Source organism: Malaclemys terrapin, chromosome 18 (assembly GCF_027887155.1).
Source record: "Malaclemys terrapin pileata isolate rMalTer1 chromosome 18, rMalTer1.hap1, whole genome shotgun sequence".
NCBI lineage: Eukaryota > Metazoa > Chordata > Testudines > Emydidae > Malaclemys > Malaclemys terrapin.
In genome coordinates, this window is record NC_071522.1 from 13,244,282 (window position 1) to 13,260,488 (window position 16,207).

Below are 16,207 nucleotides of genomic sequence, written 5' to 3' on the forward strand. Positions count from 1 at the left end.
TCCAATGCTAGTAAAATATTTGTAATATGTATTTCCATCCTGACTGGCCCTGTCAGCTAGCTCTACACACTCCCCCCTCACTGGGTTTCAGAGCACAGGCTCCAGCCCGAGCCTGAACGTCTACATTGCTATTGTTAGCCCCGTAGCACAAGCCTGAGCCAATTGACCTGGGCTCTGAGACTTGCTGCTGCAGGTTTTTTGTTTTTATACAGTATAGACATACCCATAGAGTTAAATGATGGCTGTCCCAGTGCAGGTGGGGAAAAGGCACAAGGAGCCTCTTTCCCCACCCGGCTCCCCTGGCAATGTCTTCACTCAGTGTGGGCGCTGGCTAGCATTGGTTGTGATGCTCATCGTCCTAAAGGCCATATGCTTGAGTGTGGCCATGGCTCGGCCTTTGGTACGTTAAACTCTGCAGCTTTAGTGTTTTTTTTTTTTTTTTTTTTTTTTTAAGCGTGGTTTGGCTCACTCCATCATCTGTGGAAGCATTGTGCCTTGTGTAGATATAATGCCCAGCATTCGTGAAAGGAAGCAATTAGGGGTGCTCAGTCTTCAATACTACTTCCGTTCAGAGACAGGCAAAATTAAACTTGGCCCAGGATTTTCTAAGCGCAGTGTACACATTGTCGTCATATGCTAATACTGTAGTCTCTTCACAGGGCTCAAGGGATAATATGCCTGTTCTTTAAGGGCTTATTCATGTCTTAGTAAAGTGAGTAGAGTTGGCAATGGGAACAGGAATTAACCTTTAATTATTATAATACATAAATATCCCAAACTAATAATTCACTTTACAAAAAAAAAAAAAAATAATAATTGTCACCATCCATTATTGTTCTCAATCTGTCCACTGTATTTGTCCTGTCTCTTCAGCTTAATTGTCTAAATGGAAAAATCTAAGTGACCAAATCTTTTAATCAGTGAGAGGAAGCGTACTGACTGAGTTTTCCGACACCGTGCGTATTCTGTCATGATTACTTAGGAGATCACTAAGCAAACCTGATTTGATTATATCCTTTGGCTGAGTGTCTAAAACCCAATCAATTACTGTGGAGAGATGAAGCAGTTAAATAAATACAAAATAATAAAACCTATTAATTGAAATCTTGAGTAGGAGGCAACCAGAATAAAATACCCTATAAAAATTAGCTCATATTTCTTCTTTTAACACTACATTGATTACAGCTGTGTCACTAGTACAGCAACCTGAAATTTTGTGGCTTGCACTCCTCAGGGATGGATTTCCTTACCGTAGTACTTGAATATCTGTATTGCCAGCCCGCAGTGTTCAAAGAGCAAGAGTCCGGCCCCCGGAAACAATGAAATTTTGAAAAGAAATACATTGTGAGTTTTCAGGTTTTCAAGCTTTTCTCTGCAGTTGGGAGGGCAAGAAACGTACCTTTTAAAAACAAAACCAACAAAAGCAGACTCTCCTTTAATAACTTGACTCCAGAAGCTTGGGCTTTTAGAGAAACATTAAATATCATGATAAAAATCACGAAAGGTAGCAACACTGGAATGTAATAGAATTACATTAAATAGAATTGGAGCCTGTAAGGTGGAGAAGGCCCCTCCCATCGCCAAACAATCTATTCATTTTAATAAGTGACGTCATCTTCCTGTAGGAGTTTGTTCTGTTAACAAAAACAGGGTAATTGAAAACTAGCATTACTTAAACCCTAGCTTTAGCCTTCTCCCCAGGCTTGATTTGTCCTCTAGTTTGTTTTCCATAAGACCAGACTGTCCGAGCCCCTACCTTCCTTTGCAGGTCACACTGGCTCAGTAATAAGGACCCTACGGGTTTCAGCACCTGTGTGACAACGTATAAAGGTGCTTGTTAAGTCCCCATGTGTAAGGGGGTTCCTGCCTATCACATGGGTAACCTGGGGTTGGGCTAAAGCAGAGGCATGGCTAGCCAGAGAAAGGATGTATTTCTTCCCTCTCGGCTTGCTGGAGTCTTGAACGATGGGTAGTGGCGGTGACCAAGTGTTCCAACCAACTTCGGTCTTGTTTTTAATTTGTTTGTATTAATAACAGCAGCCTTGAGGAAAGAGCCTTGGGCTGAATGGTAGCGTAGGGCTTTAGGTTATCTTCCCCTGCTGCCAGGTGAGGCGCTGGGAGAATTCTGTCACAGGGCCTAATTCTGGATTCCTTCCACAGGGGCAGTTCAATTGACTTCAAACATGAGGATAAGCTGGACGGTTTGCAAAATATATAGCCTGGGTTTAATGCCAGCAATAAATGGTGGAAACTTAAACATGCTAACAAAAAGGTTATTTGAATGGAGAGCAGAGAATACCTTCCACAGGCCTATAGGTACAGTGGCTTCTGTGGCTGCCACCTCCATTTTGTAGCAACTTCTTTATGAGGTGCTCAGTTCGGTATAAATACCTAATTAAATCCTGCCTTGTCAAGTCCAGGCAATGTAGGATGGGGAATAGGTCTCTCTCTCTCTCTCTCTCTCTCTCTCTCTCTCTCTCTCTCTCTCTCTCTCTCTCACACACACACACACACACACACACACACACACACACACACACACACACACACACACACACACTTTCCACTTAGATAGTATTTTCCACGAGTGCCCTACAAAGTAAGGAGTATTATTATCCCCATTGTACAGAAGGGGTAGCTGAGGTACAGCAAAGTGAAGTAATTTGCCCAGGGTCACATAGTGAGTAAGCAATAATATGTATCCAAAAAGTCCTCTAAAATCAGGCAGTCTGGTCCAGTGGACAGGATACTGGATTGGGACTTGGCTTGTATTTGTGGCTCTGCCACTGACTTACTGGACGACCTTGGGCAAGTCACTTTACCTCTCTGCTTCAGTTTTCCCCATCTGTGAAATGGAGATGATGATACTTTCCTCCTTTGTATGGACAAAAAACATGTTTGAAAAGCTAGCTGGTATCATTATTGAGATACCTTTCCCTCAACATTAATTTCCCAGTCTCAACAGCATACCAGCACTGAAATCCATACTTTTCATCACTCCCACTCTTGTATCTCAAAACCATGATGTTTGATATCTCGTACCTTTTATGTCCGTGGTGTTCTCTGTGACTATAAAACTTTTGTGATACAGTACTATGGTATCAGTAATGAATATTGTTATGAGCTGGTAAGGTATTGTTATGGGTTGAGTAAAAACCTTGTTGAGATTGGTGTGTATGAATTTACCCTGTATTTAAGATAACTGTAAGGACAAATCAATCACAAGCCACTACTTAAGACAAAAGGGTTAGGTGACCCTGCCCAGGAGTTTTGGACTAGGTGGGTTGTGGGGTTTTGCTGAGTGTTGTTTTTGGGTGGGTGTGAGGGTTGGCAGAACAGACACTGTGTGTGTGACCTTGGGAAAAGATAGTGCCTTTGGGTCATTGGATAAAAAGGTTTGGGGCTGTAAGCTAAGAAATTGCTCTTTTGGTTTTTGATTCCTTCTGTGTTCAGAGAAGCAGGACTCTGTACTTTCCTTGTAAATAAACAAGATTGCATCAAAGAAAATACCAGACTCCATCAACATGTGCTTCCAGCTGGAACATCTTTAGGGCCCTGAACTATGGCTAGCCGCTAAGGTCAAAAAGGCATAACAATATAATAAAGCTATTGGAAGCACAGTGCTCACTTTCCTCCACTAATTATTGCACATGGTTGGTGAAATGGCACTCAGTCTTGCCAATCCATTTTTGACAGAATGCTAGAAACAGTCTGAGTTGATTTTGAAGGAGAAGCTTCCATGTCTCCTCATTCTTGTTAAGTGGGGAGCAGTTGTTATGTTGATTGCAATGCACATTTCCTTAGGGAAAGAATATTCGATACACTCGGCTGAATTTGGAGAAGTACTTTGTTTTCTTAATGCATTTCAAAGGTCTCTATTAGAAAAAGCATGTTCTACCAAATTACATGGCTCTTAACCCCAACTCTTTCCCCTCCTCATCCCAGCCCCCAAAATAAAACAAACAAAAAGAAATGTATAGCACAAAACCATCTTTGCTGACAGAGTAAAATTTTTGCTGCTGATTGAAGCTAAGGGTGGATAAATGACATGCCCAAGTCCACATTGAGAGTTAGTAGCAAACCAGGAATATGTTCTAGGAGTCTTGACTTTCAATCCCCAACCACTAGACTATACTTCCCCATACTGTCTGTAGAAGCTTCCTATTGTTGGTCTCCCACTCTGAGTTACCTAGGCAGGCAGACACTGGCACTTCAATTTTTTTTCCTGCTATTTGTTTCTTTATAATGGACTGCGCTACTTTTTCACAGTGGAAAATAACTCCTTGTTCTGTAAAGGTTTGCAGTAAATTCACTGACCTTTTTCCATTTTAAGCAAATAGTGTTTATGGAACTTGCCCATGGTAGTAAACTAGCGGTTGCTTTATCGTAAATATTTACACCATAGGAGCATTCATCTTTCTGGGAAAAAGTTATGATTAATTGCCAGGGCCCTTTGGGTAGTATTGGTAAATGATATAGGTAGATCAAGGGCCTGATGAGAATACAAATAAGGTTCACTTGTAGGCCACACTGATTTGCTGAGGGACCGCTAGAATGATCTGAAAACTCCCTGTTGTGTTCAGGTGATGTCTTTCATCAGTTTCTCATAGCAGTACACTATAACAATCATGCCTTATGTTTTAGAGTAGCAGAGAAGTCTCTTAAATAAATGTTTTGACTCTGAAAGTTCTCTAATACAATAGGATTTTTCCCCTTTGTTTTGAGTATGGTGTGTTAGTGCTGGAAGGGGAAGAAAGTCCCTGTAGCAGATCACTGACTCACTGCTGCGGCGCCTCCTGCTGGTTGCCTCGGGAATTAGCTCAATTCAGCGCTCAGAGCGCCCTCTGCTGGCCGGTGTCTCGCCTGCCTCAGGCCCCCGTGTCCCTCCCAGACCCTGGTGCCCTTTACCTCAGGGTTCTGCCCCCAGCAGTACCCCCACACTCTGGGTCTCCCCTCCCAGGGGAACCCCCAACTCTCTACACCCACCTTGCCTCATCATCTAGCTCCCTTTCTCTGGGGCAGACTGCAGTCTGTAATGGCTACTCATCACTGGCAAGGGGGTAGGACCAGCTGCCTCTGCCTATCCCCAGGCTGCATCTCTGCAGCCCCAGTACCTGCTTAGGCCTTAAATGAGGCCTCAGCCTGGGAGTTGCCAGGCTGGAGCTCCTCAGCTCCTCTTGCCCTTCCCCAGCACTGCTCTGCTTCCGGTACCCTGAGCTCCCAGGCAGCCAGGTCCTTCCCACTCCAAGGCTGGAGTGAGACTGACCCTGCTCCTCCCTTAGCCCTTATATCAGGGCCAGCCGTGGCCTGATTGGGTGTGGCCACAGCTTTGGCCGTCTCCCCAATCAGCCTACCTTTTTTTCCTAGGAGCGGGGTAACTGCCCCGCTACAGTCCCCTATGATTACCTACTTAAATTTGATCTTGGACTGTTCTTAAGACCGGGGTAACTAGTCGGGCACATGTTCTAGGACACCTTAGAGCCTGCTGGTGAATGAAAACGTGAGCGTGAATTATTGGCTCTGGCAATAACTAGGAAATGCCATCTCCAAAGCCATGAAATATGCTTTGTGTCCCCACTAAAACTCCATACGCCAAATAAGCCACTTGTAGACATGACCCAGTGTGTTAATTAAACAGTTAGCGTATTAAAAAAATCAAGGCCTGTGAGACGCTTATAATTAAGGGGAGTCTGGAGTCCCTCAAGGATCTATCCACTTCCTGCCAAGTCACCCTATTAAATATGGCTGGTACAAGCGATGGAGTTAGACATGTAAGAGTTGTATAAATACCTTTTTAAATTTCACCTTCACAAAATTTTCCATGTTGGCAGGATAAAATATTGTATTTTTGGAGAAACTCAAGAAGAATAAAGCTGCTTTTGGTTGAGATTCACTTTTATTTATGCATTTTCCCTTTGTGAGAAGTTAAAGATGCTTCAGGCATCAGTGCATGCATTTGTTCTTTACCTGAACGAGAAGGATATTTGGTTCAAACAGGCACTTTGGACTTGTGCTAGGTTGAGAATCAATTAGTTTGGCTCTGTCAAAGTGTGAGGTTGAAGGGTTTTTCTCACTTAATCCCTTTGACGTTGGTAGAAGTCTTTTGATTAACTCAATGGGCTTTCAGTCAGGCCCTTAATTCTGGCCTGCGATCTCTTCCTTCCCTCTTTTAGCCACATATTCGATGTTATGCATGAGCTCTATGTAGCTGGAAGACTGAGGAAGGCAAGTGGCCTTGAAGACTATAGAAGAGTAATATCAGAGTCTAAGTTCTGCAGGTCAAAAACTACTTGTCCGAAATGATCCTTATATCAGCATTTCCTTGAGCAGTGTTTTGCACAGTAACCTGAGCTGTGAATGCTGTGTGGATAGAAGGTGTGATCCTGTATTCCTTGCTCACTGTTTTAATCCATCAGTGCTATTGCATGAGATCCAGTAAGGTATTTTGTTCCCTCTACAGCGCTTTAAATTTGTTCTGAGAGCTGTACTGAAATTGAAGGTGCAAGTGCTCAAATGAGAGAACAAACAGGCAGCCTTGTGAATACACAGGCAGCCTTTGTGAATTTCAGATCAGTTCAAAACATGAACAGAGGATGGGGGAATGCACAAAATTAGTGGAGAAACTTCCATTTTCGACCTTCTAAAAATAATACAGAGTGTTTTTGAAAACAGAAGTGTATGTGTGTGTGTGGTTTTTATTTTTTAAAGACCATTTTAGGGCCTGATTCTTCATTTTTTTTGTCTGTTTGTTGATACCAAGTTAACCCCACTGAATTCAGTGGAGTTATTGTAAGGGAGAACAGAATCAAGCCCATTGTCTAGGACACCTTTCTGTGTTGTTACTGGTATGCACAACATGAATCACTTATAATAAAGGGAAACCATGCTTGATGTACTACCTTTTTGTCTGGCAGTTAGGATGCATTTGGAGTTTTGCACAGTTGAGTTTCGATGGATTTATAGTATATCTGGAAATCTAAGGGAGAGGGTGAAATATAATTGCAGGTGCTTGGCCTGTGGAAAAGGAATCAGTGCAGGCAAATCGGTTGAGTACAGCTGCTGAGACATTGATATAAGTGCCTTTAGGTAGGTGGGCTTTCCTGAGCAAGCTGCTGCATTGTGGTCTTACCCCAGCTCCGTCTCAAATAACTGACCGATTGTTTTGTTTGCCGCTTACTTCAGTGTGGAGAACTAGTACTTTGTTAGGTTTCAATAATCCAATACTTAAAAAAAATCTTGTAAGCAACCGGAGAAGCCCCCACCTGAATAAATCTAGGAAATTAACCGGATCCATCATAAATGCATCTCTGATCTATTGCAAGTTACACTGTCCTTTTTTTTTATATTGAATAACAAAGTCTGCTCTTGTCCATTTTACACTGGAACTCACAGAAAGGGTAAGGCTATTGTGTTAGAAACAAATCACTTCATTGTCAGCTGAGGATAGCATCTGTACCTACAATATATGGCTAAATGGCCTGGGACCTGCCTCCTTGAGTGTGTCATACTGCCATAGCTGCACTCATTGGAGATGCTAGAGCTGGATCCCCTTGATTTTAATAGAGGCATGGTTGGAGGCAGAGTGTTCCCTTGGCCGCTGAACAAACTTTTGCCCATGGTCCAGAATAGTTAGACTTGTGGCCTTCAAAGTGTGCTGCAAGGCCCAGCTTTCTTCCTGGGGAGAAGAGAAATTGAGGGGGGCATGGGCAGGGGGTAGCATAGGCAGGGGAAGGCTGTGCCTCCCCCAAACGGCCTGGTGTGGCCCCATCCACGCTCTGGCCCCCAGGCCACCACCTGCCTGCTTCCAGTTACCTTTCTGCTCTTCTGCGGCCGAGAGGCTGGGTCAGGCAGGCTGGTGCAGTTGCACACAAGGCTTAGGGCTGGGGCTTGCTGGGGTTGATGGCGCTTCAGCTGCACCCACCTGGTGTGCTTGGTTTGGGGATGCTCCTGCCGCCCAGCACTGGGGCACTAGCGTTCGCGAGGGTGTGTTCGGTCCGGGCTCTAACGGGGAGTGGGGGAAGGGCAGAAGGGGATGGGAGGGGGAGCAGCCAGGGGCTAGCCTCCCCCAACAGCGTGTTCACCCATCGTCCATGAATTGAGGGCTGATGGAGCTGGCTGCTTTGTTAGAAAAGTCCCATATATTTATTGGGTTGTGCGAGAGTTGGAGTTGTTTTGGGGATTTGCAGCTGGCTTTTGTTATATTGTATTGTTTTTTAAATAATGTCAGTGGTGCAAAGATTGGCAGGTGGGCTCATTCTTGTGCGTTATAAATGACAATAAAAAAATCCAATATTTCTCTTTTCAGGCATCATACAAATCCAGTGGGCACAGAATGGCGGTGGAAAATGGACCAACCCGAAATGATCTTGCGGGAGGCCATTGAAAACCACCAGAGCTTGATCAAGCAATTTAAAGGTAATTTAAATGTATTTCTTTTAATGAAGCTGTAAAGCAGAAATCAGAACAGACACGAACTAATAAAGTGTGGATCAAAAAATGTCTGAAATGCTAGAAAAGAAACATGAGACTAGTAAGGGCCCTCAAACGTACGTAACTATGAAATTTTTATGGCACATTATTTATTGTTGTTTTTTCCCCCAGATGATTTGTCTTGTTTACATCCTTAGAACTCAACTGCTAGTTGCTGCCATGAGAGAGCTGAAGGGAGCTCTTTCTCATATATGGTAGCAGGAGTAAGATATATGGTTTGTGGACAGAGGCCCCACAATGGGTGGGGGCAGACTGGGTGACTACAAATCTTGACCTTGCTGTATAAAAAGTAAGTAGAGATAAGAATGGAAGCTGCCCATTAACCTGAGCAGAAGGAGTGCCATAGAGCCTCAATGGAATGAGCTCTGCAGGGTATTGGCTGCATTTTCTCTCATGTTTATGTACCTGGTTTATGCACTTTGAGGGTCTGATTCCCCCAGAAGTACTAGGCACCCAGAACTCCAACTGGAGTCAATAGGAGCTGCAGGTGCTCAGCACCTCTGGAAATCAGCCCACTTGAATGTGTAACCTGAAATCTTCTTGGCTTTGTTTCCTGTATGAACTACTCATTAGCTCACATCCTTTTTCAGATATAGAAAATTAGTTACCTTGCCAGGGTCAACACTTGTGCACAAGAAAAGCCAGCCTGTTTGACAGGAAAACTCTAGAACTAAGTTCTTTCTTATTGACAGTTTAGATTATGACTCTGTCAGGAGTCAAATGAAGCATCTGTAAAATGTACAAGACGAGTCTTTGTCTTGGATGTCATTGGGTAACCCATTTGTCTATCGCGGCTGAGCATGGAGTGTGCCCAATGGATGAGAAACACGACAGGCAGAAACTTTTTTCAACAGTATGGAGTGATCCTGTCTAGTTCATTGGTGTTCTCTCTTATGTAAACCCAACTTGAGTTAAGCAAAGTCGGTCCTGCCTTCCTTTTTCGTTAAGTTGCTGATTTAAATCCTGTTATGTTTTGGACGAGACAGTTTCTTAGGATCTTCATACACTAGATGTTCATGGCCTGATTCTAATGGAGAGGGCCGGGGATGGTAGGGCTGTAGTGGGATAGAAGAGCTAGTATTTGTTGCTGGAATGAAGTGAGGGGGTTGTGAGTGCAGAGTGGTGTTGTTGCTAGAATGGGTTGGTCCTGGCAGTGCTTCTCCTTGCTCAACCCCCACCCTGACACAGCTTCCAGCCACAGAATTCTCCACTGTGTAAATGATTCTCTCTCTCTCTCATTCATATATATATATATATATATATATATATATATATATGAGAGAGAGATATCTTATTGATTGATTGGCTGCTGAAGGGGACAGGGGCAGGATAATTTATTTGATGGATACTTTTTCTAGGTAGTGACTAGTAAACCCCATTGCCCTTTGCAAGGGCACATGCTGCATAGGTATAATAAATAAAAACCCAGAAAAGCAGGTACCTTTGGTTTTGCAATCCTGGATTTGTAATGAAGTGTGCCCTGAAAATCTGGGTGCTGTAAGAGGTGGGGAGGGAAGGTCACTTATCTGCGTGTTTCTGATATGTTTAAACAAGATCCTTAATACAGAGTACTATAATGCCGGTCCCGTAAGAACAGTGAAGCTCGGTCCATAATGTCTGTTGCCCCTTGAGCTGCAGTGCTTAGGCATATTGGGAATTAAAGTCACAAAGAGCTGAGGAGGTGGACGAGTAAGCGCCTTAGAACTGAAAGTGAGCTCAGCCACCGGAAATGGGAAGTTGATTGCGGTCATTATGTTTAGTTATTAAGTGTATGGGAGTTCATGTGCTTCTTAACATGTCCATGTACTCATTGGGAATAACCCTGAGTTAGCATATCATTTATGCTGGTCAAAATGATTGCTTCTAAAACCTCAATACCCCACCATTGTGTATGTAGTGCATGCCATGTTGGACAATAACTGTTGTAGGAAAATTTTAGAGAATTTAAAAATGTACTATTGGGATTATTTCTTATTTCCCTCTGCCTGTAAGCCTGATGCCTTGGTCACCATTGTCCAATAGCGTAGGGTTCATAGGGGAAGAGAAATTAAGCTAAATGCCTCCCAGAATAACTTTGAGACATGGAAATGTCATTACTTTAATGTCTGATATCTCTGCCCCTTCCAGAACTAGAAGAAAGTGCTGTTTGTCCCATTGTAAAGCTGCGATTTTTCCTTTCCAGTGGGGTAAAATTCCCATTTCTAGTCCTGCAGGGTCCCAAGCGAGTAGATACTAAAGCTGTCACGGGCTCAGGACTAAATCTAACTCATTTTAAACGCACTATACACCTCTACCCTGATATAATGTGACCCGATATAACAAATTCAGATATAATGCAGTAAAGCAGCGCTCCGGGGGCGGGGCGGGGCTGCGCGCTCCAGCGCATCAAAGCAAGTTCGATATAACGCGGTAAGATTTTTTGGCTCCTGAGGACAGCGTTATAGCGGGGTGTACTTCCTGGTTCTGTTCACAGACCAACTTCTCTATTTAAGGTTGAGGCTGTATCCTCAGAACACCTTTTTTGTATCTTGATGTTGCAGTCAAGTGGGTAATTTTCTGTACCGTTTGAGCTGCAGTGTCTAGGCAACATGAGGTTGAGGACTACGAAGCCATAACTCTTTTAAAATGCTTAGTATATTATTCAAATGCATCAAGGCACCTCAGGGCAATATAAAGTGACATCTTCAGAATAGAAATTTGAATTGGCTTGCCTCTTATTCCTAGTGAAATGAGTTCATGTGCAGACGCAGAAGCTCAGGGATCTAGTAATGGATGGGATAGAGCGCTCTTCATTCCCAGATCGCTAGTATGAATCTGGCTCGTGTTCTTAGGAGCTAAAAGCACTTACATCTGATGACTGTTCCATGGGATCGCTATAGTTGGTAGCCTTATTGTTTCACCTTCTCACTTGGAAGTGGTCCTTGCAACTCAGGGATGAAGCAGTGTTTGTGTGTTAATAGGTCTTTTGTCTCTTAGGAAATGTCTTAAACCAGATGGTATTAGTGACTGTTATTGATTTGCAATGGAATATTGTTGCTGTGTTAAATGAAATGTGGGCCTTTGTTTTCATGGGAAATGAACAAACTACTTTCAGCTCCAAGGGAGGAGGAACATAACTTTTTAATTTCTTAAAGAACGGCGTATGGTGCTTGGTTTTGTTCCCCCATTCCTATTCCTTCACATGTGTTTTGAGGACTTATATATGGGCGAGAGACTATTCTATACTGTGTATTAAAATATTGCCTTTGTTGTTTATATAGGTTCATTGTATACACAGTGAGCTGAGACCTCCGTTCGTGCAAAGCAATGTTGGGGCATTGACTTCAATGATGCCATGTTAATTTATACCAGCTGCGGATCTGGCTCAGTAGCGTCAATCATCAGTCCCGTTTTCTTGATCTTGACACAATGAAAATCTTCAAATGAGTAGCAGCATAGGTGGATTGTCTCAAGTAGATGATTCAGAAAGGCTGCTTACAAATTGGTGTTCAGTTATTGGAGGGTAAAATGTTGCTTTTTTTTTTTTTTTCCTTCAGGATTAACCAATCTTCTCTTTCTCTGTGATGGTCAGCAAATTTTCATCCGCATTTTACTCTCTTCCCAGTTTCCAATGAGTATTCAAGATTGCTGTGCATGTAGGTTTTGCATGAATTATTCTGTAAATTCTTTTCCCACAGCACTCTTTCCCCCCCCCCCCCTTCCCTTTTTTTCAGGTGTGCCAGGAGTGAGAGTAGATCGCTTTGAAGAAGGGATGGTGGTGAAACACTGTGCGCTGTCTCTGGTGGGAGAGCCAATTATGTACCCAGAAATCAACACGTTCTTAAAACTGCTGCACCGGCACAACATCTCCAGCTTCCTGGTTACAAATGCACAGTTCCCTGTGGAGATTAGGTGAGAATCCTACAAAGTGGTTTGTGGGTTTTTTTTAATGGTTTTGTCTTGTTCTAAAGAGTTGGTGATGTATGGTTTGCTTATACTTTATCATAGTGGAAATACACAATGCCACAGTCTGCATTAGAAATAGCCATTAGAATTATTGCTCAGAATCTGCCTGGGTCATAGTTTTAGTCTCTCCGGGCTCGTTTCCCTCCCTCTTCCTTCTCTTCTCCACACCAATGTACATTTACTTTATTTTTTTCCCTGTGCCTCTTAAATTCAGTGCAATTACTTTGAAGTGAAATATAGGCAGTATAACCAAACGTCCATTCCAGAAGGTTCTGGAGATACCTAAAGTCTATAAGGATAAAACAAATGAAATGCAAATTGTATTTTGCTTTTGGTGTTGCAGCTGAGTAAAGGAAGGGAGTGTTTCTAATAGACGGGGCACAAATTAAAGCTCATGAGTTCTATTCCCAGTTCACTCACTTGCTTCCTGTGACCTTGGGCAAGTCACTCACTTCTTCTCTCAATATTCCCACCTGCAAAAGGTAATTAGTCATTTTTATCTAACCTCGCAGAGGGAGCTGTGAAATTTAATATTTGTAAAGCATTTTCAGATACTTCGATTAAAGGTCCTGGGTGAATGCAAAGTATTATTTGTCTCTTTTGAGAGTGCTTGACCCCTTTTTAACCAAAAATCTGTACAGCACTGAAAAACTCGCTGCTAATGCTCAGACCTTGTCTTCAGCTCCCACAACTGCAGGGGGTGGAGGGGTGGGGAGGGAGAGAGTACTCCGAAAGGCATTAGTTAACAGCATAGACCCAAATTCTTCTCTGGTGGAATGCTAGCAGTGTCAGTGGAGGTACAGCAGCAATGGCTTTGGTGTGTTTTGTTTCCCACAATCTCTAATTCCAGGTGAACAGGACATTCCATTTGTTGCAAAAGAATAACTTACACATCAGCAATCTCTGATATTTTGGCTTCCTCTCTGGCTCCCTTTTTTGGTCTGAATGTGGGGAGTGGGGGGTGGGAAATGGCAAATTTTTTGGAGTGAGTAATTGGGTACTCCAAAGCCATTCCACATGACTGGGTAATTGTGTAATCAAGTTACTTTTCAAACCATGTATTATGTCCCTGATAGACAGAAACTGCTCTTTCTAGAAACTAAACATTGAATTTAAAAAGAGAGCCAACACTATTTTTGAAAATATATTTCTTGGAAACTGATGTCGTTTTTTTTTTTTTTTTTTTTGGTGATAAAATTCTAGTTTGGCTCTCTCATCAGCATGTCCATTGAGCCCAACTAGCAAAATCCTAGCCTGGTATCTGGTACAGCAGTTAATAAGACTTGCTTTAAGACCACACAAACCTTGCTAAGATAAGAGTGGTCCTATTCCTGCTGCTGAGCTTAGACTCTACAGTTTATTGACCTGATATTTTGTCTGTATTGTAAGTCTCTTAGGGCTCTGTGTACAAAAGCATTTGCAGGTTTAGCTGACAATTATATCCACTGTTTTTTAGTTACAATAGGTTGTGTCCTTTGTTTGTTCACTGCTAAATCCATGTCAGAGCCCCATGGAATATCGCAGCCGCTCTCACAGCTTGTGGGATAGAACGACAAGTGTATTCATATACTATACTTTCAGACCCAACTATGCCCCCTTGTGGGTGCTGGGGCTCAGTCCATCACTGCAAAGCGGAACAGCATAGTGCACGAGGGTATGTAAAACCCCTGCTCTTGATCGTGTCCCCATCCTTCTGTGGTATAACTAACTCACCTCTACCCCGATATAACGCTGTCCTTGGGAGCCAAGAAATCTTACCGCGTTATAGGTGAAACTGCGTTGTATCGAACTTGCTTTGATCCGCTGGAGTGCGCAGCCCCGCTCCCCCGGAGCACCGCTTTACCGTGTTGTATTCGAATTCGTGTTATATCGGGGTAGAGGTGTAATTCTGCTGGCTGCCTGCAGCTGCTGGAGATGGGGCATGCTTTGGTTCCTTGGCGAAGAGGAACTTTTCCAGTTACCATTCTGAAAGTGACTAGCTCTGTCTTGAGTGATACCTTAATAATAATAACATATTATTTTATTAGGAAAATGTAACATGCAAAAGACTGGCTACGCTCTTTGTAATTGAATATTTCAATCCCTTGATATCTGGAACACTTGGCCATTTAGGTGATTGCCATTTGGACTGTCAGTTCAGAGCATGCTCACTAGTAAAACGGTTCTTAATCTAAAATGGTAGATTTGTTTCCCATTAATGATCTGTTCTTGTCTGAATCTGGAGAGGAGGAATATACTTGGGTACTTTGCAAGTTCATGTCGAGTAATTGGATTTTCCGACCACTGACAGCTCAGCTCTGGTCTCATTCCAGGCAATTCTTGTCACTTTTAGTTTTCACCTTCATGTTTTTTTAAAGCAGGAGTGATTGATAGCTGTATGAAGGATTCTTTTTTTAAAGACTGGAGTTGTAGCCTGCTCATTAGCAGCCTTCACAGGCAGCGTTTGTGGAAGGCTCTTCCTTAATTTCCTAAGATATTGAGTTAAGACCCTTAGAACTGTGCGATAACATTTTGAAGCTGTCACTTTGTCTAGAAGGCATTGTGGTAGAGTGTTTTTGCCCAGTGTTTGACAAATGTCACCAGCCCTCCAGAAGAGACAAAAGGGTATAAAAATTAATTTACTTTGTCTATTTCTCTTGCTTTTAAGGAGCTTGCTAAGTGTGATTCTCTCAGCTTGTTACTCTTTGTTCATTATTCCTTGCATAGCAGAATACAGTGTTATTTATTCTGCTCTTTGCATCCCCAGTTATCTGTGTCTTCAGCACACTTGCTAGCCTTGGGGTTCCAGCATGGATGAAATCGGTCACAGGCTCATGGAATAGGTTTTACTTTTTAGAAGTTGTTTACGTAGTGCTTGTGTTAACCCACTGGTGAATGTGTGTTTTAACTGGGGGCTGTGACAACTCCTGTCCTCTGTGGATCGGCTTAGAGGGGACCTGTAACACACACTCACCAGGAGATTACACTTGTAAACAGCGTAATGTCTTCAATTATAAAAGAGCTATAGCATAATATGCTTTCCTGCAGAAATCCAAGCTGCAGCCCTTTCCACTTAGACTGATGCAGGCTGGGATTGCTGTAATGACCTCTTTAGTCAGCTAGACAAAGGCATTGATGTCCTTGTGAGAGCTGTATCCCACACTTTTTGCACCAGAGGAACAGTCCTCAAAATGTTGGAACTTGGGAGCCTGGGCTATTAAAGTGTGGGGAGGAAATTATAAACTAAGGATACGCTTTGGAATCAATGTCTCATATTCTAGTAGGTCTGTGGCCCCAAGGATGCTTACAGTAGTGCTAGTTGAAAAGGATTCAGTGCAAAATTTTGGGCGAGTCCCATGAAATAAGGTCCTCTACAAAGTACCAGGAGCACATTTCTAAAGCCACTTTTACACTTCTTTTGTTGCAAAATGCCCGTTTGTGTTTGGCTTACAGTTTTGGAGCCTTAAAGTTCCACCTGCCCAGCTCAGAGATGTCCCACTCTGCTGGGTGAACTGCATTGAGCAGCACTGCATTTCAGTTGAATAGGGCTGCCTTCCTATAGGACAGGTTGCATTTTAGGGCACTTTGCCTGCAGATGCTCTAATAGGAAGTGAAGCTTTTAAATGCTTCTGTTGAGACCACAGGCTCCTTTGATCACAGGCCGCTTGGGAATGTTCTTAATTAGTGTTCTACCTGGATGAAATATGCTGTTCAGTGAGGATTGGATTGTTGAACTATCACTGGGTTTCACCCTTCTGCGAGTGGTTAGTATGTGGTGTTCCTTGCTTTGTGG

At 42.9% G+C, this 16,207-nt stretch overlaps 1 protein-coding gene across 2 annotated transcripts in view; it reads left to right on the plus strand.

Moving 5' to 3' along the window:
• Nucleotides 1-16,207, plus strand: part of LOC128825689 (S-adenosyl-L-methionine-dependent tRNA 4-demethylwyosine synthase TYW1-like) — a 132,767-nt gene that overhangs the window by 43,807 nt on the left and 72,753 nt on the right. For both annotated transcript variants that reach the window (XM_054008410.1, XM_054008411.1), the window contains exons 12-13: nucleotides 8,306-8,415; nucleotides 12,204-12,381. In XM_054008410.1, coding sequence (XP_053864385.1) covers nucleotides 8,306-8,415; nucleotides 12,204-12,381 — 288 coding nt within the window. The remainder of the gene's footprint in view (nucleotides 1-8,305; nucleotides 8,416-12,203; nucleotides 12,382-16,207) is intronic.